At 46.4% G+C, this 26736-nt stretch overlaps 1 protein-coding gene and 1 non-coding gene across 3 annotated transcripts; both read left to right on the forward strand.

Moving 5' to 3' along the window:
- Window positions 1-1847: 1847 nt before the first annotated feature.
- LOC129385545 (uncharacterized) lies at window positions 1848-21922 on the forward strand. 2 transcript variants are annotated; one of them, XM_072289324.1, is made up of 4 exons: window positions 1848-1926; window positions 8478-8686; window positions 18311-18550; window positions 20323-21922. In XM_072289324.1, the coding sequence occupies exons 3-4, from the start codon at window positions 18333-18335 to the stop codon at window positions 20897-20899; spliced, it is 795 nt and encodes a 264-aa protein (XP_072145425.1). In that variant the 5' UTR covers window positions 1848-1926; window positions 8478-8686; window positions 18311-18332; the 3' UTR covers window positions 20900-21922. The 2 variants fall into 2 exon arrangements, with proteins under 2 accessions (XP_072145425.1, XP_054928165.2); XM_055072190.2 differs by lacking the exons at window positions 1848-1926; window positions 8478-8686 and adding an exon at window positions 14027-14122.
- A 1041-nt stretch (window positions 21923-22963) lies between these two features.
- On the forward strand, window positions 22964-23152 carry LOC126535011 (U2 spliceosomal RNA). The gene has a single exon (XR_007600453.1). It is a non-coding gene; the product is annotated as a U2 spliceosomal RNA (small nuclear RNA).
- The last annotated feature ends 3584 nt before the right edge of the window (window positions 23153-26736 follow it).

The raw sequence follows: 26736 nt of genomic DNA on the forward strand, positions 1-26736 counted from the left end.
GACTGCTGCCACCAGAAGGGACATTGAATGCTTCTGAGCGCATACGAGTGAATTTACAGCTTGCGCAAATTGTTCTGAATTTACAGCTTACATGAAATTGTTACAAAAGTTTACGAGAGTTCGCATAAGTCCTACTCATAAAACACCCGTGTATTTCAGAACAGCGTTTAATTTGTAATTACGGCCGCTCGATCAAAACGTGTTGACCGAGCGGCCGTGGTATAATACAGCAATGTATAGTTCGCTTTGGGTGTCCTAATAACAGCTGCAGGTTACAGAACTGTGACATCTTTATTACTGAGTTAGAGAATTGAAAACTTTGGTGGCAGATGACTTTTGCAATTTTTAACACTTCTTTGTTAAATAGATGACCGCCTAAATGAAAAATCTGCTGCATACAGTCACTAGATTTTAACCTTTTAAATACAACAAATATTACCAACGTCGGTAAAGTGCTTGCCGAGAAAAATGATTTCTCCATTCCCACGTATTTAGAATTACTCGAGCTTTGTAGTAAATTATACAAAAAGAAATGGAGAGAACTGAAAAAAAAAAATACTATTACCGTGAAAAAGGCTTAGTAAGCCAGAAAAGGCGCGAAAGCGAAAGACTGGTGGCGACGCCGTCTCGAAGCTACTGCACCAGCTTGCTGCGACGTCACGGATTTCGACGGTGTTTGTTTGGGCCCAATTAATTTTATTGGGGCTGCACAATATTCTAAAGGATCCAGGCGAGTGAACTTGGCAAGGTTCGATAATTATTGCGTCGCAACGACCCAAACGCGAGAATATACTTCGGAACCTGTGTCGGCACGTTGACGTACCGGCACTGGAGTTTCGGCGCGAAATTGAAAAAAGAAACAAAAACCTTAGCGTTAATTTTTTTTCTTAGCAATCATCCCATTACCGCGATATTAACGATAATGAAGTTCTCGGAGAATGTACTCTTTCAGACTAAATTGATTTAGCGTTCCTCTTTAATGCTTCCTCAAGATTTCGGTTTCAGTTTATTATCCATTAAATAACAATGTTTATACAAGAGATAGTATGCAGACGAGGGTCCCAAAGTCAACGACTGCAACGGCACCCTAGTTGCATATAAAAGGACGCTATATATAGAATAATAGTAAGTTAATACATGTGTTGGTAAATTAGACTTCCGCGACAGCAAAACGGTCACCGCTACCACAAGAGGAAGCTGTTGATAAGCACGAAAAGGTGCAGAAACGAATGATGAATGGCAAAGCTTCCATGCTCGCCATAATGTCTCAGATTTCGTCAGCCCCTATTCAGGTCTACAGTTATAACTGTTTGCTGGTAAATGAGAACAACATTGACATCTAATTAAGGCACCAAAGAGTCAAACCTGGCAGGTTCCGAGATTTTCCCCAGCACTAAAATTGCCTCGCTGCGGAGAAATGCACCGGCGTACAAAAGTTCGGAAATCAGTATCTCGAAGCTGGTGTCATCCTGGGAATTAGTTCCAAGTGGATATATATGCCTTGCGAACTCAACAGCTAGAATTTGTGGAATGCGGTATGGGACAGTATGGGTAATTTGTTAAAAAACTTAGCGAATTCTCCATAATCAGTCGGTTATGCGTATCAATTTTTTTTTTGTGTGTGTGTGTAAGTAGTGTCCGTCGCTTCGAGTATACAGCAGCTCATGAACTAGACTTGCGCTATCTGCCACAGGCAACCTTTAAGTATTTTTGGAAGTGTTTCCTGATACACAGCGCATAGTGCTGTAATCTACAAAACGCCCCTGTCCGTCACGATAGTCTCACCTGCGGGCATTGTGCCGGTGGAACGCGTTCGTGACACATGCAAAGCAGGCATCCGTTGTCGTCTTTAGTCGGCTCGCAGTCGCACTTGGGGTCGGGCGGGGGGCACGCCGAGGGACCTGGAACGGGCATGGATAATTAACTGTAAGTGATTCTATTCTATCTAAATTTCCTTGAGTTGTTGCTTTCTTTGTAACGTGAGAGAGAGCTTTTCTTTTCTCGTGCTCCCAGGCGTTGGGAGTACGATGCTACTGCGCGCTTAGTCACATTCCTCTAGCACTGGACGGTGGGCCTTGGTAGGACCTTCACGGCAGTGCGACGTATACGTACGAAGCACTCATGAGCAGGGGCAGAAAAAAAAAAAAAAGAAGACGCAAATCTTTTAATGCAATGGGACTGAACTGATTCAATCAGTTCCGGACATGAGTAAGTGTTTCTCTTCGGTGTCCTGCCCCTTTAACTGCGTGTGGAACTCATCAAAACTTCTACAAGAGTTGACTGTTGGGCTAGTTGGTCGTCCATATTTGAAGTAGTAGCTTAGCGCGAATATAAACCACAGACACAAGAAAGACGGACAAGGACAAGCGCTTGTCCTTGTCCGTCTTTCTTGTGTCTGTGGTTTTATTCGCGCTAAGCTACTACGTCAAAACTTGATCGCGCCGAACGCACTCCAGGACGCACAGCGCCCATTCTTTATGCAAAAAAAGAGGTGAGGCGTGCAGACAGGACACAAGAATAGATCCTTACCAACTAGCTCAGCTTTCTGTCGTTCTAAGCCCATTCTTTGTTGCCTGAGCACGTTGGTGGTGACCCAGCAACGGCAGGATGAAAATTGGCGCTTGTGCGCGTTTATTTGTAAACTTTTTCTTTTTTTTTGAAGATCACTTTGAGATTCTTGCGACGGTAACCGACGAGCACTGGCGCCACCGGCTAACATGAAAACAATAGGGGAGTGAGCCCATAACAGCTATCGCTGTACACACGCACGCATGCACACACGCACGCGCCAAGCAAACAAACTGTTGCAGTAAATACAAGTAACCAGCAACAGCAGTAAACGAAAGCCACTAAGGAAGTTGAAACAGGTCATGGTAGCCCGGTGGTTGTAGCGTCGTGCTGCTGACCTCGATGCGGCCGCCATTTCGACGGGGCCCGGGAGAAACGCAGGAATGGTCGTGTGGTATTGTGCGCACGTTAAAGAATCCCAGGTGGTCAAATTTTCTACAACCCGGTGTCCCACACCAGTGACGCGCCCTATACCGGATCGTGGCTTTCGTTCGTAAATCTCCAGAGTTCATTTGCTTCAGTTTCTGAAAGAGAAAAGAAGAAGAAAATTGCTGAGTAGTGCAGTGGTTGCATTAAGCCGCGTCAGCTTCTGAAGGTGCATGCATGCGACTTCGCCTTCCTTCTGGCGAGCTGTTGAGCAGTATACGAATATGCAACAGGGAGGACAACAAGTATTTCCGGAGTCAGCCGCGGTCGTGAATATAGTGGATTTGCTTTTCTTTTTTGACAGAGGCTGCGCGTTACTTGTTGTTTTCGTCAAAGCTGGAAGAGAAGCTAGAAAAACGCGAAACATTGCGGATGCACGCTTCGGCGCTTTTTGTTCAAAACAACCTGTCAGGGACTCCGTCTAACGCGGATCCAGCGCGGCTTTCCGAGTCAATAAACGGCAGTGTTGTTTTAACGTTTACCAATAAAATGTAGCTAAAAAGTTACTCAGATCGTGTCGCTACAGGTGAACTACCTGCCAGGCGGACGTAAATTGCAAGAAAAACAAACAAACAAACAAACAAAGCAATCCATTCGCGAATAAACTGATCGCATATACCTTCTCAAGTTACAAACTTACAGCACAGGTTATATTGGAAGTGTACGGGAATCGTTATAAATATGTATAGTTAACAATTTATACATTTCAAACTGGCCTTGTGGACCCAAATAACTGGTGTCAGTAATAGTCGGTAAATTCGGTCATAGCAGATGTGCTTTGTCACGTCAGCGCAACGCAGTAACACTGTTTTACTTCGCTGGGAGAGTTTTTCACGGAGAGAGAATTTGCGGATAATTGTCAGGGTGTAGGGTGAGGGTGAAGCACCAGTTCGATGACAAAGCACATTTGCTATGTCATCCTGCCCACGAATCTAGCTTTCCAGTGGACGAACTAGCGCCCAGAAAAAAAAAAAAAAAAATACGAGGCACACTCAGCTCACAAAGATAGCGGCGAGCACGATCACCGGCCGTCAAAATCTGACCTACGGCTCAAGTGCGTCGGCTATATTTAGACACGTGACTCATCGCATAGGGGGTGTCATAATCACCATCAGCAGCAGCGGAAACCTACTTTTTTGTGTCCACTGTTTAGGACGAAGGCCTCTTCCAGGGATCTCCAATTACCCTTGTCTTAAGTTATAGCTGATTTCAACTTGTGCCTGCAAATTTCTTAGTTTCATCGAACTACCTACTTCTCTGGCCTCCTCGAATGCGCTTTCTTGCCCTTGGCACTCATCCTATAACTCTAGTAGACCACCGGTTATCTGTTCGGTGCATTACATTACCTACCTGCCCAACTTCATTTTTTCCCTCTTAATGTTAGTTAAGGAGTGTTACGTGCCAGAACCACAATGCGATTATGATGTACGCCGTAGTGGGGGGCTCCGGATAAATTTTGACCACCTGGGGTTTTTTAACGTGTACCCATGCGTGCATGGTGCACGGGTGTTTTTTTGCATTTCGCCCCCATAGAAATGCTGCCGCCGCTGCGGGGATTCGATCCCGCGCCCTCGGCAACGTCAACGCCACTGCACCACCAGGACAACTTATTTAACGCGAATTATTTTAGCATAAACGCGGATTCCTTTATGGTATGGTATGGTATGATGAACTTTATTTAATGTCCTGAAGATCAACCCTTAGGTTGACGCAGGCGGCTCCCACGTCGGGACAGTAAGGTTTAACCTTACCGCCGTATCATGGGCCTTCTGGACGGCCTGTACTTGATCAAAAAGACCTCCACTGTGTAGGACTCGCTGCCACCAATCTCTCTCCTTGTCACAGTCTGTGAAAGTCACAGGACACTGCCAAAGCATGTGATCCAGAGTAATGATGCCATTACACTTCTCGCAAATCCTTTATGTGAACTTCTGGAGAGACTTACAGTTTTTGTCGGCACTACCTGAAAACTCCCCTTAAACAAGGTTTCGGCCCAGTTAAATGTTGCATGTAGCCATTCTGTTTCCAATAAATGTTAGACTTCTTGTACCTGCCTCTCTTTCTTTTAGAATATATATGCTATACCTGTCATTTTATCCCTATCTACGCGATATCTTTCACTTATCTCAAAACTAAAAAAAGAAGCGTTTAGACACATAATTTTCGCAGTAAGCCCTTCGTGATGCAGTACGTTCAGGTGAGTGAAAGCGTGTATTTTTTATATGCCGCAAATGTTGCTGATCGCAAATTCAGGACGCGTCGCAATGAGAACCACAGAAAGAAAATGTCGGCGAGCATAGCATAACAGAGACTTCGAAGAAGCACTCACGCACCGTCCATCTCCTCACCGGTCGTTCCCGCAACGAAGCAGACTAGAAGGATCACCAGACCAGCCGCAATCATGGCCATGTTTGTGACCTTAAAAAGTCCAGGAGCAGTGCCGGCAGGAAAACTAACGATTCTCCCAGTGGCAGACGAACTGCCTACGTCTCTCTGCGGCGTATTCAGCAGACGACAACTTAAAGTCCGAAGGTGTACAGTCGCGGTGACAAACTTTAGAAATAGCCTGGCACGGTTGTTTTTGGAGCACGAAGCTGCTTCGCTACCGTATTTTGCACTGCTCTGGGACCGGGTCGACGAAAGGTTTACACGCACGGTGCTGACGCACCACCCAGAACGCAGGAAGCACGCGGTGGGAGAACGTTTCCGCCCTTTCGTATTCTGCCCGGCATCGTCGGCGTGTGCTTTCGCCGCCTGGATGCTTTCACTTTGTTCACCCACGCGTGAAGGTCTTTGTGTATGGGCGTCATTATGGCGCGGCTCCTAAGCGTGCAGAAAAAAAGAACTTTGGGAGCCACGCGAACAGGATCCTCCGCTAGGTGTCGTCACCGGCGGTTCCTCTTACTTGGATGTTGTCACTCGCTCAACGCGCCTGTCCTTTTTTTGAGGCACGTAACTAAAATTGCTGTGACTCAGGTCGCTCGGCGACTTACCGACTGTGTAAGTGCGTGTGAGCGCTATGGAATCTGCCAGTTTCGTTTTGTTTTTTTGGTCTGTTGCACGTGGTCGATTCGCTCGGCCGGTTTCACAGATGCAGAGCGACGGTCTGCGTCGTTTGTGGTGCTTCGACATGCGCATGTTATTACAGGGCTCATATATTTCGCGATAACACGTGTTTTGTCCCTGCACGCGCGCGCAGCTTTGCGTGGGCGACCGAACGTGATTACGTCCTGGTGGTTACCGCGTAGTTGGAACCACAGACAACTTCTACATCGCGTCTTTCTGTCGACGACTGTCTTATATTGCGGACCAATAAGGGATGCTAGACAAAATATTTTTGCTAAAGCACGCTTCCTATAGCAGTGGCAGAAGGCAGAATTGCGCGTTTGTCACCGTTACAATCGCTAGTCATCTTGTTGAAGAAATAAGACTTCAGCGACTAGTCAACACGTGATTATACTAAAGGAGCCACTTGGCAGAGCAAGTCTTACCAACAAGGTACCTGACAGTATACCACAATTAGGAGATCGCTCAATGAACCTAGGGCATCTGAGCCGAACAAGGTGACAAAAAAAAAAAATGGTTGTGCATTTGCAACAAGCCTGCGAGGCGGCGAAGATGCAAAACCTCGACGTCCCCACGTGGGAGGCCTTGGCCCAGCGAACTAAACTGATGGTTTCAATAAAAGTTTGTTCCACCTTTTCCTCCTGCAATCGCAAGCTGCTATGGTATGGCGCTATCTCCTCCTCCTTGCTATATTTGTAATGAATTACAATCGATTGATCCCCTCCTTCTTTATTTAAATTCAGCTGCTGGTTTTGCACTCAAGGGAAACAACCGCTTCTTACATTTCTCAAGTTGAGTTTTATATGCAGTCGTATTGTACTGCCCTTGGAGCCTCGACACTGAATTTATGCCATAGGAATCTTTGCCGAGCCGTCTGTGATGGCCTCCGCAAAAAAAAAAAAAAAAAAAGAGAACACAGTATCTATATATATCAAGGTAAATAGGTCCGCGATAAATACCGGGTGCCTCAGCGAACTTTCACAAAAATTTTTTTTCAGCTTGCCTGTGGCAGATAGCATAACTATAGTCCATGGGCTGGTCTACTCGAAGAGGCGGACATTACTTGGAAAAAGAAAAGTCGGAATCAATAATCAAATAATTAACAACAATCCACCAATGAAATGTTACTTAATTACCTTACGGCACATATTGCAATTTACAAATTCTAGCGCGTGAGACTGCAACGCACATTCACTTGGAAATAAATGCGTGGATGACACCATTTAAGAGACATGCGCCGTCAAACTTGCGGTAAAGACGCACTGTCGTTGCACTTACTTTCTTAACAAGACATGATTTTATGCATTGAAGCACAAAAATAACTGGAAAGCCAATGCATTTCTTCGCAAAGTTCAGGAATAAATACCTCGAAGCTGGTGCCATCCTCAGGATTCGTTCCAAGTGGTTCTGCTATGCGAACTCCCCGGCTAGAATTTGTAAATTGCAATATGTGCCATAAGATAATTAATTAAAACTTAATGAGTGAATTTTTGTTATTAAGCCGATTATGCATTTCAGTTTTTCGTGCAAGTAATGTCCGCCCTGTTTGATTAGACCAGCTCATGGACTGGAATTGTGCTATTTGCCACAGGCAATAAAAAAAGTTGGAAGTGTTTGTTGAAACACCCGGTATATACAGGGTGTCCCAGTGTCCCAACCGTCGTGCACCAGGATTTAAAAATATGCAAATGTCCCCTAGCTGGACAGAACCAAGGTAATGTTGGTTGCGGTCGCTTGGAGATACTCAGATTATTTTTTCCCCTATTTTAATGAATCTCTTCCACATACCTCACAATTTCTTTCACCTTTCTAAGATTCTTAAAAATTCAAAACCTAAAAACACGATTTCTAGAATTCGCGCGTGAGATTAACGCTTTTTCTTTTATTCTTTTATACAGTGAGTGTGTGTGTGTGTGTGTGTGTGTGTGTGTGTGTGTGTGTGTGTGCGTGTGTGTGTGTGTGTGTGTGTGTGTGTGTGTGCGTGCGCGTGCGTGTGCGCGTGTGTGTAATACCTGTGAGATTTCCTTTCCTAAATTCTTTATTTGTTTCCCCACGTAATTTTTTTACTTTGCTTTTGCGAGACAGCAGACTTAAGCGATCAGACTACCACTCGTCAGAGCAAGACGAGCGAGTTTTCTTTCGCTGTTAATAAATTTTCTTTGTACAGAATACATCTTTTCCCTCTCCTACTACCGGTACCCATGGTGAGTTTATGCGCTGCATGGCTACCGCTGATAGCGGTACCTAACGGTACTGAGCTTTGCAATTGCCTCGACCTTCTCTCTCTTCTCGTTTTTTTTTTCGTCTCTATGTCCCCCTTCCCTTCCCCAAGGCTTGAGTCGTGCTCCCTAATGGGCTGCAGAAAATAGCGCCTCTTCCTCTTCACAATCACACACTCTCTCTGCCATTGTCTGGAGGCATCGTCGTCACCATCAAGCCCGCGCCGTGGGTAACCGCAATATCTTTGAAAGCTTGAGAAGAAGAAGGAGAAGAAGTTGTCTCCCACATGATCGTCCCTTCACTGTGCTCTGCTGCTATCGTGTCGCGGTATTTTCTCGCGGTTCCAAGCGGCAACGTGGCTGAAGAGCTCCTCAACGGGTCCCTCTGGACGTAGTCCCGCCAAAGGGTAAGTCGGGAGCTCATTTTCACTTGTCATACTAGTTCGCGAAACCGGTTGCCCAAATCCGGTTGTGTGCTGTGTGTGCAACTCCCAGGTGTGTAACTATCCAAAACCTTACTTGCGAAGGCAAGTTATAGTTAACGGTTGCACTGGTTGGTGACACCTTCTCTGAAACCTCTCCTGCGTCGCATCGTGTCTAGTCGCACGCACGTCATGCATCGTATGCATCGTGTGTGTGTGTGTGTCACACACACACACACACACACACACACACACACACACACACACACACACACACACACACACACACACACACACACACACACACACACACACACACACACACACACACACACACACACACACACACACACACACACACACACACACACACACACACACACACACACACACACACACACACACACACACACACACACACACACACACACACACACACACACACACACACACACACACACACACACACACACACACACACACACACACACACACACACACACACACACACACACACACACACACACACACACACACACACACACACACACACACACACACACACACACACACACACACACACACACACACACACACACACACACACACACACACACACACACACACACACACACACACACACACACACACACACACACACACACACACACACATACAAGTTGCCTCACCTGTTTGATGCCACAGGGAAAGCTGTCATATAAAGAGAAAATGGAACAGGTTGTTCTTGCCTTATAAAACAACTGCTGGTTCTTGCCTTATAAAACAATTGCTGATATATTGGCCAACCTTTAAAGCCCTTTCAAAAAGCTTTAAAATGGCGCTACCTTCTGGAGCATGAAGAAACAGGTATGACTCACATGCAGCTTCATTTCCACTATTTCGGTGGGGGTTACGCTTGAAGGGTCAATGATTGGCATTAATCATTAAAAGCATTAATGTCCTATTGAACGCAGCTGAGCGGTCCTTCGAGTGGTAAACTCGCGGCCAAGCGAGCGCGTTCAGACGCTTGGGGCGTTATGATTTGGCCTTACCGAGGTCACAGGCCGAGGCGCAGATAAGACGCATGCGAGCGTTTGCGCGGTCGAGGAACGAGCGAAAAAAAAAAGAAAACGTTTCACGAAAGGGATTATAATGCTTTCGCATTCCAACATGTAAACAGTCTTAACTGTCTCTGTCGCCTTTCCCCCCTTTTTTTTTCATAGATGAATTCGCCGTGATAATCAATAGCGTAGCGAGACGAGGTTTGTATGCAACCACACGAGGTTCGTTTGCGCTAACTCTGTATACGAGTTGGTTGAGTCAAAAAGCCGGGCTCTCAAGACAGTCTGACCCGATATCCTTTTCGTGAACTCAGTTCTTTTTTTTTGCCTGCCTCGGATCATAACGAAAGACGGAGTCGAGAAGACGCGACCGCGTTTACATGCGACTTGACTATATATAGGGGGTCCGGGCTTCCTACACACAACGTGCAGGCGAGTTGACCTCACCCAGACAACCTCCCTCCCGCTCAGCTATAGACTCGTCAGTGTTGACACCAGCCAGTGCAGCAGGCAACTTACACTCAGTTGCAACGCTGAATTGACGCGCTTTTTTTTCTGGGTTTATATGCATGTACTGGTTTGGGAACTCCCCGGCACATCTCGTACTCGTTTACATGCACATAGTCATGCGCGTGGTCATGCTTGGTCACGCAGAAGTCTGAGGTCATAGCGCTGAGGTGCGCTGTGCGTAAAAGCAACGTTGAAGTAATGGATGGGTAAATTACCATTTTTTTTTCTGAATTCGAAGCGTTTTTTTCGCACGCATTTTTCGGAAACATCCATGTATGCACAAATCCGCGTGAACACAACACAGCGATAGTCATTGCTACTCGTATCCTTGCGGGAAAGTCTTTGCGAGTCTGTTATACTTTGGCAGGAAAGCATTCGATCCACTGAAAACGCATTTATATTTTGGAAAGAGCACTGGCACGGACACCAAGAAAAGAAGACGCCCGACACAGCCGGTGCGCAAGCAAACAGATATTTAATAATCACTTCGGCACATAGAAGGTTCTTTAAGTCTCTATAGAAAAAAAAAAAAAAAAAGAAAACCGCTTGTCGCATGTGGCACAGTTATACAGCTTGCGCTGAATTATTTCAAGTGGAGGACATATTATTTGCGCGACCAATTGAAATGCGTTATTATATTATTTGCCAAAATTTAGCTAATTAACTTTTGAACCAAATGCCTTACGGCACGCGTATCGCAATTCACGAATTGCAGCCGGCGAGTTCGCATGGTTTACGCACATCGAGAGATGCGCGGCCCCGAACCGTGCGACGGAATACGTTGGCGTTCGAGTTATTCATCTGCTTCAACGCATAACGACGCGTTTCGTTAAAAAAAGAAAAGAAAGGCAAAATGAGCAATACTGCATTTTTTACAGCAAGTTTGATGGTGCTTATCTAAAAACTGGCGCTATACCTTCGAAATTCGGTACAAGTGGATGTGCCTTGAGAACTCTCCGGCTTCAATTCGTAAATTGCAATGTGCGCCTTAATATAATTGGGTAAAAAAAATTACGGCGGAACCCACCTCACGATGACTGTCGGCGGTGATGCTATTAGCATTCGAGCAATTTACCCGACACACAGCATCGCTGAAGTACCGTTTAGTTAAAATCCGTAGCAGTCTTCCTTAAACTTCCGTTGCCTCGGCCACGTGCGGCATACCCTGCCTCCGGTATCGACCCACTTTGCTACGGCACTCACTTGTCAAGGTCGCCCGTGAGCACGATGGCATGGCGACGACTGTATGACAACGACGCTGTGACGGAATGGAAGCAATGGCGCCGACGGGAGGACAAAGGCGGTATGTCCACAATGGCACGACGACAATGAGACGACGATTCTGATTGGATGAGAACGGTATGACGACGACAGCCTGACGACTGCAGCACGACGAAAATGGGAGGACCACGATGGTATGACGACAACCGGAAGAAGGAAGCTGGAACGACGACGACGGCATTATCCCGATGGCACGACGGCGATGGTATGAAAATGGATGGATCGGACTGTCTGACGACGTTGCAATGAGGACGATGGCGGGATAATCACGACTGAACGACCAGAGCATGATTACGATAATATGGCGAAGGATGAATGACGTAGATGGAACGACGAAGCCGGTTTGACGACGAGCTCGACATGAAGAAAATAGATGGCGTTTCTCAAGTGATTACGACAGTCGAGCGACAGCGGGACGATGACGGCACGAGGACAATGGTATGACGCTGACAAACGTGACGACGATATATGACATGACAAGAGCCGAATGACGAAGTTGGAACGACGACGATGAAACAGCCGCGATGGTATTACGACGAGGGAATGTCAACGAATGCATGACGACATATATGTATGACGATGAAGAAAAACGACGATGGTATGGTAGATGACAATGGTAAGTGGCAGATGACAATGGAGTGATTACAAGTGTATGACGACGGTGGCATGGCGACGACGGCACGGCAAGAGACAGATCCCGAAGATAGAGTGACGAAAATTGAATGACCACGACGACATTACGAGGACGGTGTGACAACAGATGCACGACGACTGTATGGCGACGATGACGCGACGACAGTGGCATGACAAGAATGGGATGACAAAGCTGAGATGATGGAGATGCAATGACCACGACGGCATAACGACGGCATACCTAGTGACCCAATCTGTTAGACAACTTGGGTCACTGGTTCTATGCAGGTGTGATGACGGCCGCCGACGAGAGTAAAAAAAAACGAAGCTACAATGACGACGACTGAACTGCTAAGACGGCATCACGACCACGGGTACATGCATTGCGGGCCAAGATGGCAAACAACTTAGGCCACTCACTCACTCTTAAACAACTCACTCTTTAAAAAAATTTGCATCCTTTGCGGCGTATCTTGTCCGACGAAATCGTCATCTGTCTTGCCGCATTTCTTTAACGCTGCGAGCTCGGTACTTTCAGATCACGAACGGCTTGCGCGTTATCAGCGTGGCATATCATTCTCGACAGGAAAGTAGCGAACGCAGCGTTTTCAAGAAAGGAAACGCTAGCAAGGCAGATAACGATTATATTGAGGGACAAATATACACCCCAAAGGGGGCAACTGTTTTAAAAGTGTTGGGTCGACACAAGAGGCTAGATAGATAGATAGATAGATAGATAGATAGATAGATAGATAGATAGATAGATAGATAGATAGATAGATAGATAGATAGATAGATAGATAGATAGATAGATAGATGTACTCGCAAGGCCTCCAGTGGGCAAATAGTGCTACTAAGGCTGCTTAGTGAAATTTATTGTCTGTCAATGAAGTAATTTCCTTTCTTTATTTTTCTGCAAGTAATCACCGCCTCTTTGAGTTATTCACCTCATTGCGGAGATTTGATCTATAAGCCACAGCGATTTTCGAAAAATTGATGTGGCCGAATTCACAATTTTTGTTCGTGAATGCCCTGTGCCATTGATCGGACACCTTGTCAAGTATGTCAAGTATCAAGGTTGTTGGTCGGCATTTCCTCGTACGAATAATTCTAGCCTAAGGGATTTTCTGAATACGGGTCCTGTTAACCAAAAAAAAGAAAATAAGGTCCACCTTGTATAGAGCAGAGCGGACAGTTTAAAGGAGACATTTTTGTCTCCGATTGTCAAGGCGTTAACCGATAACCGATATAATAGATAAGCCGTGCGAAGGTAGAATTTCCATTTCTACTTTGAGAAACGGATTAACGGCGTGCAACTGGAATGATGGTTCTAGTATGTGCTATGCGTAGAAAGTATTATTAAACGCTGTGCCGCCTGTGCACCGGGCCTGTCATGCATCTTCTTTTCCTTGTGTCATAAGACGCTCTAACCCCTCCCCCCCTCCAACACCGGGAGACTGACTCAAGCCACCCTAGCGGAAGACCACTTGTGCGTACGTGGCGAGCTTCAGTGAGTCCGCTTTGACAAAATTCGCCAGCGGGAATCTGGACCGAGAAACCCTGAAAATATCGCTACTTTATTACGTAAGCTTTTCTCTCTCTCTCTCTTTCTCTCTGTTGGAATTTCACTTGCAAATGTGTACCCCACAAACTCAGGCGCAAGCCAATATTTCTTTGATTGAGAAATGAACGAGCGAACGAATGCATGAATGGAACCAATGCACGAATTGTTCATTTAAGAAATGTCAGCATTTGGGAAACTGCCTCAGCTTTTCGCTTAGCGCCTATCTCCTCTTTCTCTCTCTCTCTCTCTATCTCTCTCTTTGTTGCAGCAGGCTTCATCGGCGTACATCCGGTCAAGCATGTCGATTGTACCCGAGCGCATGCACGAGTTCTTCGAGCCTCCGAAGGCTCAGGAAGGCACCGTGTTGCCCAGGTCCCGTGCACACTTTTTTTTTTTCGTAATCCGTCGCTTTGTGAAGTTTTGGGAATTTGGCGCATCGAATCAACGAAGCTTTCTGTTTGTAAGGGCTCTTCGCCAGTGACCGACCGCCTTCCCTGGTGATATGTCCATCGTTAGGATGGTGTTGAAAATGCTCTTATGAACATATTTTGTGAATGCGGATTGGATGGATTGAAAATTTCTCCTACGAACCATTCTTGCGTAGGGACGTTTTTTGTGATACACTTTGGACTAGTTCGCGAGAGAAAAGCTGCAGCCAGTCCTGATGCTGAACCTACTGCTAAGTGAAGGCTGCCGGCCAACGCACATGCGATCGAGAAACTTTGTGGAGCACAAATATACTCGTTCGTAAGTTCCTATTGCCATTGGCCCACCGCAATCACCAATAATATGTCTAGCATCAAGATTGGCTTTAGTTTTACAAACAATTCTAGCGTAAGAGTCTTTCGTGAGTGCGGGCCTTGGTCCCGCATTCCTGAAAAAAAAGTTCTCACACAAGAATAGTTCGTAAGAGCAGGCGCGCCAACCATTCGCGGTGATGGACATTCATAACAGATTCATAAAGTCATAGAGCCATAAAGTCGTTGGGTTCTTGCTTGCTGCACAACTTATTAAAGAAAGAGAGCATGGTCCTTTCAGACGTTCCTTTATATTCGATGGTTAGTGCATCGCTCAGTTTCTGGTTGTGCCCACTGATTGCGTCGAAATTCTTGTGCTTTCGCGGCATGCGCGGTTCACGAACTTTTGTCCCCGGCTGTATACTTGTCAAAGTTGGGAGCGAAATTTCAGAACATCGCTGATCGACAATGGAAGCGCACTTCGCTGCAGCTTGTCTATATTTTTGAAAAAAAAGAAAGAAAATGCAAACAAGCTCACGACAACGGGTGACGAGTGTCATGAGTTTTTCGTGTCAACGACATCGGAAAAGCTTACAACGTGTGCAGTCGCGAATTCGCCACATTCGCATGGCGGCTTGAAAAAACGATCACGTGAAACTTAGCGTATTCGAAAAAAAAAAGTGGTGTTTCTCAGCTGCTGTGTTTGGTGCGTTCGTACCATTGTCATAATCGACGTGGACCATCCATTGTGCAAGCCAATAGAAACCGTTATGTACCGAATGCTTTGTATTGTGTACACAATTATCACATTGTAATAGACATAACGTTATCAAATTACAAACATCCTGAACAAGTCTGAAGGAATAATGAGTTCAAGATGTATTTTATAACTACCGAGGTTAGACTGATAATTTCTGTGTGTTTTCGAGCTTTTCTTTATGGAAAATTGTATGAGTTACTACTGTATTCTGTTATAATTGTGAATAGGTTGCCTTTAATTTTTCGTTTGTTGCTATGATTTGTTTTTGAATATGTAGCTGTTTTGACAGGTTATTCTGATTTGAATTTCTGCATTATTGAGTGTGTTGTACATCGTGTCTGTTGCACATATATTTCAAGAAAAAAAATATTTACATTACTTTTCGTCATGTGAAAAAAAAAAATGGTTTCACATTCCTTCCGAAATTTATCAACAAATGATTTCTTTAAATTTGTGAAGAAAAATTACCAAAATCACTTCTCATATTGCAGAATGTGAGTGTGTGTGAAAATTATCTTTGTGATATTTTTGTATTACATATGTAGCAAACTGAGGGAGGCAGAGGCCCCTGCTATGAGCTGCAGCCTTTAGCCTCTGTCTTTTCAGGGCAAGGCATGACGTATAGTGAAAGTGAATTGAATTGCATTCAGGATCTACGTGCAAACGGCTCTTCGGGATAAATCACTGGCTCGTCTGAGCGCGAATCTCGTGGAGGTGCCATTTTGCAGTGTATTTTAAAAACTGAAATAAAGCGCGATCTTACGCGTGTTACTTGCACACATTTGTCCAAAATAAATGATTATATTGTTCCACCGTATTCACGAAATCAAAGACAAAATATTCAGTAATAGATTTGAAAGCCAGTTTCCCTCCTAATGCTTGACATTTGTAATCGGTCCGAAAATTTTAGTGTTTGAATGCCTCCTGCGCCGGTAACCATGAAGGGGTCGCATTCATAAAGCGATTTGTTCGTGAGTGCTTTGTGCCATTGGTCAAGCGACTTTTTTTAATATATAAAACATCAGAATTGGCTCAATTTTTTTTCTTACGAAAAATTCTAGCATGTGAACTTTTGGTGGTCACGGGCGCAGGGGAAAAATTCAAAGCTTTTAGTTTGTAAGTGTTGTTTGTAATTGACCGATGCGCCCTATACGAGAATAACACGTACGACACCACAATCGGTTGGCATCTGCTAATGTGAACACTTTATCTAGCTTAAGAACTTATCTTTTTTTTTTGGAATGCGGGCACGTATTCGCAAACTGCATTCACGTTAGAATTGTTCGTAAATACCAATTCCAACCAATCATCGTGCTGGACTTATTAGGGAAAAGCTTCAGGCCAATGGCAATTAAAGAACACGCAGGTAGGGAAAAAAAAGGCCGAATTCACGAAGCTTTGCTTTCGCAAGAGCTCTATGCCATTGGCCTATCACTTTTGCTAGTAAGTTGTCTGGCATCCGGATTGACCGGAATTCACCCTTACGAGGAAATCTAGTGTAAGGGCTTTTTCTTTAACACGGATTGAAGAACTTTAGTAATACGCCTCAGATGCTTTGGAGATCACTCGAAGAGGCCTTGGTCTTGCAGGGTATATAAGTTAGGTTGCTGCCGCTGCTAATGACGGGCTGATAGCGATGACCAACGCCTATAAAGAGGAATGTCTTATGTAATGATTATTTTCCTTCGATTCTATTAATTTCTTCTCGCCCGACGCAGCGAGTAGCCGATACCAGCGATAACCTAGGCTTGATACCTGCCAATACTATCAAGGAATGGCAAAAAATAATGCCAAATGAAAGGAATGTCGTCAACCCCCTATAATAGGGTCTCGCATCGTCAAGTTCTTGCAGCAAGCGAGATTTGTAAGCATGCGGGCGGCATTCTTGACAGGTTGACACATGTTGCTGCTGGGCTCAACGTGGCCTCACCTGTGAGCACGTAAAGTCCCGGCAGGTAGCGTTGCACTACAAGGTTTCTCGCGTCTACGCCTCCGCTTAACTGAAACCGACGCGAGGGAGTCGACTCGGAGAGCCGGCGTTCTCACCTATAGACTTTTGAATCGACTCGAACCCGTCGGTATCACGTGAGCTCGATCTACTCGACAAATGATTCAAAAGAACGTGTCCCCGCCGGGCATCGAAATTACTTGCAACGTTTTATTTACTACGCTTTACCTTTCTGAATTCTTGGCGAGCCCATGCTTTCCTTAACTACAGCACGACAACTTTAGACTCTGCGCATACGCGTAATCATTTCGAATTGTTGCACTTACAACGCCATGCTTTTTGTTGAAAATGATCGATTCACAAAGCTACAAAGCTGTTCTAGGTCAGGTCGACGAAGTGTATAGGAAAATCAATCTACAGCCTTATATAATCCCTATGCTGGATGAAGCGCCGTATACTTGCACACTCTACACTCTTAGAAAAATTTACACCCTTTGGGGCGTATCTTGTCCCACAACGATAATCGTCATCTGTCTTGCCCGCGTTTCCTTTCTTTAACGCTGCGACCCCGGTACTTCCCAGTCACGAACGGCACGCGCGTTATCAGTGTGACGCAGCATTCTCGACAGGAAAGTAGCGAGCGCCGAGTTTCAAGAAAGGAAACGCAAGCAAGGCAGATGACGATTATTGTTGTGGGACAAATATACACCCCAAAGGGCGCAACCGTTTTAAGAGTGTCGAGCAAAATTACACCCTTTTGCCACACAACAATGATCGTCATCTGTCTTGTCCGCATTTCCTTTCTTTAACGCGGCGAGCCCGGTACTTTCCAGTAACGAACGGCATGCGCGTTATCAGCATGACGTAGCATTCCCGACAGGAAAGTAGCGGGCGCGGCGTTTTCAAGAAAGGAAACGCAAGCAAGGCAGATTACGATTATCGTTGTGCGGAGAGATACACCCCAAAGGGTGTAAACTTTGCCTAAGAGTGCGGTGCTCCTGTATAATACTAACACTAGAGTTTATTTTCCTCTATAGTAATCCTCGCCGGAAATTCTGCGGCTGCTGCTGCTGCAACGTCTGCCTTGCTCCACCGCGCGCGCGTGCTGCATGCAGGTACGGCGTCGAGAACGGCTACATGGTGCTGGAGGACTTCAAGACGCGCGACCTGCCCCGTCCGCCGCCACCGGGCTGGGAGTCGGCCAAGAAGCTGGGCGCCGTGGCCGCCGCCGCCCTGTTCGTCTTCGTGGTCGTCCTGGCGGCCGCCTTCGTCGTGCTAACGCTGCTGCCCACGAACGACGACTCCAGGAACCAGGATCCTCCGCTGGTCGCCAACGGCACCAACGAAACCATCGTGTGAGTGTGGAATGTTATGTTATAACAGAAGGGCTTACGGCGCTGCCGTTTTCCCGATGTTCCCGATGCGGTTTTTCCAACCCGTAACAACGAAATGCCGGGCACTGCAGTTGATTCGTGCGGGTGACGACGGTTGTATATAGCGACGTGTTTGGTGTTTCGTGACTATGTTAATGCGATATCGCTGTGCACTAAACGTGATGTTATAGTGTGCACATCTTGGGGGCCTGTTCATGTGAATAACCCAAAAAGTGGCGGTGAGTGTGAATTCGAAAGGAAATCGTCTGTACCGTTCTTCCTCGATTTAAGGAAACTCTATTTTACGAAATTTCGGATTTAGCGAAACTGCTGTCGATTCTCCGCCGTATATTCATGGAGCCCAACGCGTCGAGAACCACGAAGAGAGGTTGTGAAACGCATTAGGCTGTGTGACTATATAAATACATCATAAAAACACATTATAGCACATCGCATCAAGCACGTCAAGCACACCCTAGGAACACAAATACTGGAAGCTTATCCAGGAGCTCGCTAACAAAATGCAGTTGGTTTTAACCATGCGGAAGACATCGTTATTTTTTAACGTGGTCTGTGCTGCGCAAAGCGACAAGTTGCACTAGGTGTTGTTCGTTAACTTTGGCATGCTCTGAGCACGGCTGGATGAAAAATGATAATCACGACAGGACTACACCGGACAAGGACGACGTGACGCAAACTGCCAAGTGGGTAATTCACGCTCTGTCCTCCTTGCGCATATGAGTTTTACTCAGTTGTACTCGGTGCATCGCATCACAAATGTACACCCTATATAGGGTGTCCCATTTAACGTTAGCTCAGCTGTTCAAAAAAAAAAAAAAAAAGATTTTAGAAAACATGGTGCAAGATACGATTTTAAGACCTACGGTGTTCTATCGTCAGAGCTTTCATCGTAGATATTAAAATTATATCTTGCGTTGCGTTTCTTCAAATCGTTGTTTTCTTCGAGCAGCTTCGCTCACGTTAGCTGGGACGCACGTATAGAACATACAGGCTGATCATTTTTAAAATTTACGGACTTTTAAAAATAGCCTGTTGCAGACAACATAATTCTAGTCCTTGAGCTGGATTGCTCATAGAGGCGGACAGTACTTGTACAAGAAATCGAAACACTCATTCATTTAATTACTAAGAATTAACTAATTATATTTCGAAATGGTTACCTTGCGGCACACATTGAAATTTGCGAATTGTAGTCGACGAGTTTGCAAGGCGTATGCACTTGGAATTGTTTTGCAGAATGACGCCAGTTTGGATATACGGGCCATCAAACTCACCGTAAAAATGCGCTATTGTTCCACTTAGTTTTTTTTTAACAAAACGCTGTTTATGCAATGAAGCGCAAAAGTAACTGGGACGCCCGCGCATTTCGTCCCACACTTCGGGAAACAATATCTGGAAACAGGTGTCATCCTGCAAATTTAATTTCAAGCGGATACATCTTGCAAAACCACTGGCTACAATCCGTAAATTGCAGTATGTGCTGTAAAGTAATCGATTAATAAGTTAATTAGTGAATTTTTGTTAATGAGTTAAACATGTGTTTCGATTTCTCGAGCTAGTAATGTCCGCATCTTCGAATAATCCAGCGCAATAAGGATTATAATTATGCTATCAGTCGCAAACGATTTAACGAAAAATTCCGCAAAGCTAGCTTGAAAAATTATCGCCCCCGTATACAGCGCAAACGCGTTGTTTTTATATTAACAATTTATTTTTTTTTGTCGTGCGAACAGTTCTGCGAAGCTCCAAATCGACACCGACGTCGGGGACGACGTGCAAGTAACCGGGGACGACGACAAGGGACTCGCGTCGTCCACGCCGGCGGCGACGCGTGAACGTCGCGGAACGCAGCGCACGCTTCGACGAAGGGCGAAGAAGCCGACGCTGTTGAAAGAGAGGCTGCCGCTCTCACCCGCCAGTGCGAGGTGGCGATTTCCGCGGTGGAACAGCGAAACCGCGAATCGCGTAGCAATTTCGACGCCTACCTCCGCCCCGAAAACATTCCCGACCTCTCCAGGTCTCGCGGAAACGAGGCGAAGCAAGGACGTAGTCGTCGACGACGACGAAGCGAGCGGTGGTGATGGCGACAACGGCGGCAGCAGCAGCGAGCGCGACACCAACGCCCAAGAACTTTACCAAGAACGCGACACCAACGCCCTCTCGCGGAAAGCGTTTACGGACATTCTCGTATTCGGTCCACCTCTGAACGAGTCGCGGAGTGAGAGAGATTCTTTGCATGGCGCGCATAGAGATCGTACGGCGTTTATGACCAACTCTGCATATAGTATAGCGACAGGCTTAGCCACGTAGTGTGAAGCTACGCAAATTTGCGTGCTTGAATGTTGATCTCTTCTGTGTTGCTGTTCTGTTGCGATCAACTGCGTGACAGAGTAGACGTTATTGCGAGTTTGGCCTGTCTAGGTTGGACAAGTCATAGTGGAGCAAAAGAAAGAAAAACGTTAAACAAAATGTTTCTCGGATGTCTACTGTCTCATACATCTTCAATCTCTCAAAATGTTTTTCACCGCTTTTTGAAAGACGAATGCTTCCATTTACTGTTTACTAATAGAAACACGGTTCTCTGACGCATATACTGAAAGATTGATTCTAGGAGTGGCTGTGCTATACAGGTTGTGCATCTTTTCATGTTAATGTAACTTTCTCTGTACTGATTCGATGTTACGGTGTTGAGGCCGAGTCGATGGGTAATGACGTGTGCGGTGTACTTAAAAGGACATAGTAAAATGCTTTGTTGAAACTGTAAGTAAACTTTCGCGATCTGCACATGATACTGCCTATCACGGTACGTGCGAGCCAAATACGTAGGGTGTAGTAAATGTTCATATTGACGCTCTCAAATCTTCGAAAATTATTCATAGGTATTTTGACCCTTTCTACACGCTTCCCACTAAGTGAAATGCACATGTTCTGCCGTTTCTTCCAAGCCTAGACAACGTTAGTCAAGCCAGGTTTTCACACCTACTTCGAAATCTCCTCCAATGTGTTAACCACACCTTGTTTCACGTCAGCGCTACTGGTGAAGCATAAAGCGACTAGAGAATTACAGGTTTCCGAAATACATCACGGCATGGGTGTCAGAATTTTTAAAGGAAAAGAGAATTCTACTGTTTTCAGAGCGCATTTTCATCGTCTAAGTGTAAGCAGAAGAGCGGGGTACCACAAGGGCCAGCGTTATCTACTGCTTTATTATATTTTTAAGCTCCATTCCTTTGCTCGAGAACATTTATGTATACGTTTATGCGGATGACATCGCTTTCTTTCGCATGCAATGATGATCCACATTGACTTTATCCATCGCTACAAAATTACTTGTGTACCTTTAAAACTTGGATTGATAATATACATATGTCTGTGAACGTCTGTACACACTCATGCATCGTCAAGAGTTCATTCCCCAGGATGAATTCTTTTAAATACATGGGAATCACGTATGATGAGACACTAAAATGGAAAAGCCACATTGAAAAAGTCGCGTCTAAGACAACTCGTGCCGTGGGATGGTTGCGTAAGATAAGTAACTGGCGATATGGGTTGCGAAGACATACATTAATTATGATATATAAAACGTATGTCCGACCCACCATGAAATTTGGGTGTGTCTTGTTTACCGGCAGCCCAGCTTATAAAATTCAGCCTCTGGTTTTATTAGAAAGAGAAGCTGTGCGATTGCGCCTTGAATTCCCAAAGTTTGTTGCAATCACCGTTCTGTTTATGGAAGCGCGAATACCATGTTTACAAATTCAGTGCCATTCCACTCTGTTAAGGTGGATGACCAGCGAAGTTGTGTACGTGGGCCTCTTAATCGCGAACTGTCCATTGCCGTGCGTCAAATACCGTATGCACATAAATTGCAGGCGAGGCGCGACTAGTCGCTCCTCCACGATGTTGAGCCTCGGAAGATGATGAGACACTGGGGGCGTAGACATACCCACGTGTTGTTGTAAAACGCGGCACGGCACCTTCTACTAACAAATCCCGGCACGTAGACCAGACACGCACCTCACCGCACTCCGAGGGCACACACACTGCTTCACCGTAGCCAAGGCGATCGTGCGTTGGTCGACGTCCCGCAGTGCAGTAATGGTTGTGAGGTCACTCGAAAACCACAAGCGGTCACGCACAACACAGGCCACACAAGATTGGTATCCCCACAAACTCCCTCTGAAACCTGGCCGTTGCTCCGGCGAAGCGTTCCAAGTTTGCGGAATCTGGGCCTCGTAGACGGTTCGCATTTCTTTCCGCCTCGCGGTCCTGACGGGCAGCACGCTTACGGAACCGCCATTACGGGAGAGCGGAAGGGAAGGAAAGGAGATAAGCAAGCGCTTGGAACGCCGACAAAGAGAGGGCGGTGCGATCGTAGACATGGCAGGCGCGGGTCAAAGTGTAGTATCTGTACTTATCAGCCTAATGTCTGATACGGGTTGTATTTGGTCCGAAGCTATTAAACTTATTTTTACAAGATGGCAGAGTGCTTAACGCCTGCTTCACCTCCGTTGAGGGTCGGTCCGGTATTGCACTATCTTCGGGATTGGCCCACGTATGGGGATAAATTCTTGATTACACGGCTCGGTGAACGCACGCAATTTTTTTCCAGGGCGTAGCCATATACCTCTTCGCTGAAAGAAAAAAAAAAAAAGAAGAAGCAGGCTCGCTGTCCGCAAACTCAATAAGTGCGGTTATTATAACAGATTCCCTTTCGGTCTGTACTTCGCTTACAGCTTCATCCAATTCGCCAACTCTAAAGACGTTCATAACATTAGTTCCTCCAGAGTTGAATTCTCTAAAACTATTATGGGTACCTGGCCACTGTGGCTTACATTCAAATGAAATGGCAGACTGATTAGCGCGAGCATTCCTGAGTGGACCTATAATGCCGGTTCTTCCAGTAGTGGCGCACATAACAGCAATTAGGTGTACAAAATATTCAATTCATAGAGATGTCAATGAACACGGACACAATTTCAGCACCTAAAATTTCCGTGGAATATCCAGTGGCGTCCATCAAGACAATCAGATGTAGTGATCACGAGATTACTCTGTCGTGTCCCTCCGTTAAACCTATATATACACAGGACTGGTCTGACGCTATCGCCTCTGCGTCCATACTGCCAAGAAACAGAATCGCTAGATCATTATTTTTTGCTATGTCGGCGATACCAATTGTTAAGAAAAAGACATCTAGAACTTCCGCTTGCTGAATTAGAGTTAATGTTATCATCCGAAATCATACTATCTTTCGGTGCGTCAGTTGCAGGGGTCAGCCACAGGGACGTGTTTGATGCCGTTTGCGGTTACATACAATCAACAAAACAAATCCCTTTTTGATTGTTGTCTTGTAATTTGTTTGTTTTTGTACGTTTCCTTTTCTTTCTTTTTTTTTCATCGAATATGTAACACTTCAAAAGAATAGGTAATCGTTTCTGCACGCAATTCTCGGCCGATCCCCCAGTGTGGGTATGAGCCATAATATGAGGCCACCACCACCACCACCACCACCATCATCCTCGTCGTCTGCAAACCCGAGCCCCTTGCTTCTGAGAGGCTGGCTTTTCCGCAAACTAAGAACGTTTAGTAGCTAAGTGCGATTTACAGGTGAAATTTCGCCAACAGCACGGAATCATCATGAAATTCAGCACGAAATCTCCCCTATATTCTTGTATTGGACGGAAACAAATGCTAAGAACCGTGTTAGAATATTCGTATCCGACCGTATATTCGAACATTCTCGAATATCCATTTTTCGGATCCAATGCGAATATTAAATGTACAATATTCGTTACTATTCGAATATTCGCACGCGCCTACTTATCGGTTTCTCGTGCCGCAGATGAGTGTGAACGCAGAACCATGAACGAAGGAAGCGCCGTGGCTCTACTTGTTCAGCCTGCGTTCCAGGCAAAGACAGACGGTGAGATTGTTGAGAACCCCCGTCATCGGCCGAAATACGCCTTTTTTCGTTTTCCTGTGCGGCCCTCTGCCTCACACTGCTGAAAACGTTTTGGAAGTATGCATAACCAAAACGCACGTCTGTTGTACGAGCTACATCGCAACACGGCTGCGCCTAACAGGTCGATTATCACATTTGTTGCTAATCACATGTGCTTCTAATCTGACATGAATCTGACATGAAATCGGGGGTGCGGCCATTACACGAAGAAAAAGGCACATTTTTTTTTTCCGTAAATATTTTTGGTTGTACTTGCCTTAATGTAAGTACAGTACTCGTTTGTACTGGCTCTGGCTATTTTTGGTTATTCCCGCAGCGTGTCACCTGCCGGCTGGAGCAACAGGTGACGCCCCACAGATCAGCGACGGCAGCCTCTCAGTCTGTGGGGCGTCACAGACCTTCTCAAAAATCAACGGTGCGGCTTATAGGTGGGTGATATTTAAATATATAGTTTTGGAGATTTTTCTTTTTACAAAGTTCTGGGTGCAGCTATTACACGGGTGCGGCCATTACACGTGTATAATATACGGTACTTCTGCTACTCATTTGCAAGATTTTCAATTATCGAGACACTGATACGCATCTTTACATAACATTGTTACAAGTAAACCCTTTGCAATTCGTATTTCCACCTCTGGCGTGCGTTATCTTTCTACGCGTGCGGAGCGTGTGCTGCACGCAATGCAACACCGTGCAGGACAACATATTAACGAACTACCACTCAAATCCGTGTATAATAGAATAAACTCGGGAGGAGACATCTGCGTCTACCAGGCAAACGTTTACTTACACGCTGTTTAAGTAATGCGTAATGCGTACTGAACCGCAGGCTGTGTGCATTCCCGACGATGCATTCCGAGCACGCCGGCATCGGACCGCGCAGTCTCACGGCGTCATCGCCAAAAAGGCCCGTCTTTTTTTTGCCCACCCAAGGCATGCGTTCTACTATTCTAGTACACTGTACTGCAGGCCAGATAAGCAGGCGTCTCACCGTCGGCCGCGGCGGCTGGCGCTCCGAGTTCCCGTACTGACTCGCGTTCGCCAATGACGGTGCGCGCGGCGTTTCTGGAAAGTTCCACAGCCGTGAGACGCCGGTCGTCACTGGAGCCCTTCGCAGGCGCAAGAAAGACGCTCACCTCGCTCTGCCACGGCGGCGGTGACCTTTGGGCCACTACTACGCGGTCCTAGGGTTTGAACAACCCCACCCAGACAAACTTGGTTGGACGCATCATCATTCCACCACTCGAGACACCGGTGAAGGAGACGCGTCTCGCCGCTGCTGCGGCAGTGCGCAGGATTTCGACCTTGGGCCGCCGTATGGACAGACGCCGCCGCCACTTGGAGATATAGTGCGCAGTAACCGTGTACTCTTCGGCGCCTCTCTTCGTGCGTGACTTCTTTGCTGCAGTCACCGGGCTTCGACGCACCGCCATCGAAGTGGTTCTTTACCGAGAGAGCGAGACGCAACTGCAGTGGCGCCTCGGATGGCCGACCGTCTGGACGTGAATTGTTCGCCACCTGAACTGATGCTGAATTGCGCGTCGCAAAGCGAGTCGTCGCTCGGCTCGGCGGGGCTCGTCCACCCAGGCGTCTCAAGTGGCTGCTGCGGGTCTGACGTGCATTTAGACCCTGGCGCACATTGTCGGCACGGAGGCACTGCGGTCTCGGAGGCAAGCGGCGACGCGAATCTCTCGGCCGTGGAAGCCACGAACGTCGCCATATACTCCGACGCGCGGCACGGACTAAGCGGTGTGGAGACTGTGGCGCGTGGACGGGCGACCGAGTGTTGCGAGAGCGACGAAGGGAAGCCCGCAAGCATCCAGATGCCGGTAAACACTGAGGCGCCATCTGATGTACATTACGCGAGCGCACAAGTGGAAGGCGACCCCCCAGCGACCACCGGAGGTCTTCGCCAAGAGACGTCGGAAGGTGGCGTGAGCTACGGAGCTAGAGAACGCGTTGTAACGTCGACTCAGAGTTCGCTTTCGCCCTGCTCGTCCCGGTCATTTGACGAAGAAACATGTGGGCGTCCCCAAGGAGAGGCTCCCAACCAAGCCGGCGCCAGTCACAAGACCGCGTCGACCACCGTGGAAGCTGCCATGGAGCCTTCCGTCCCCGTGTTTACAAGGAGACTGAATTTGATGCAACAGACCATAGATGTTCCCATGCCTGCAAAGAC

This window comes from Dermacentor andersoni, chromosome 7 (genome assembly GCF_023375885.2).
Source record: "Dermacentor andersoni chromosome 7, qqDerAnde1_hic_scaffold, whole genome shotgun sequence".
Taxonomy (NCBI): domain Eukaryota; kingdom Metazoa; phylum Arthropoda; class Arachnida; order Ixodida; family Ixodidae; genus Dermacentor; species Dermacentor andersoni.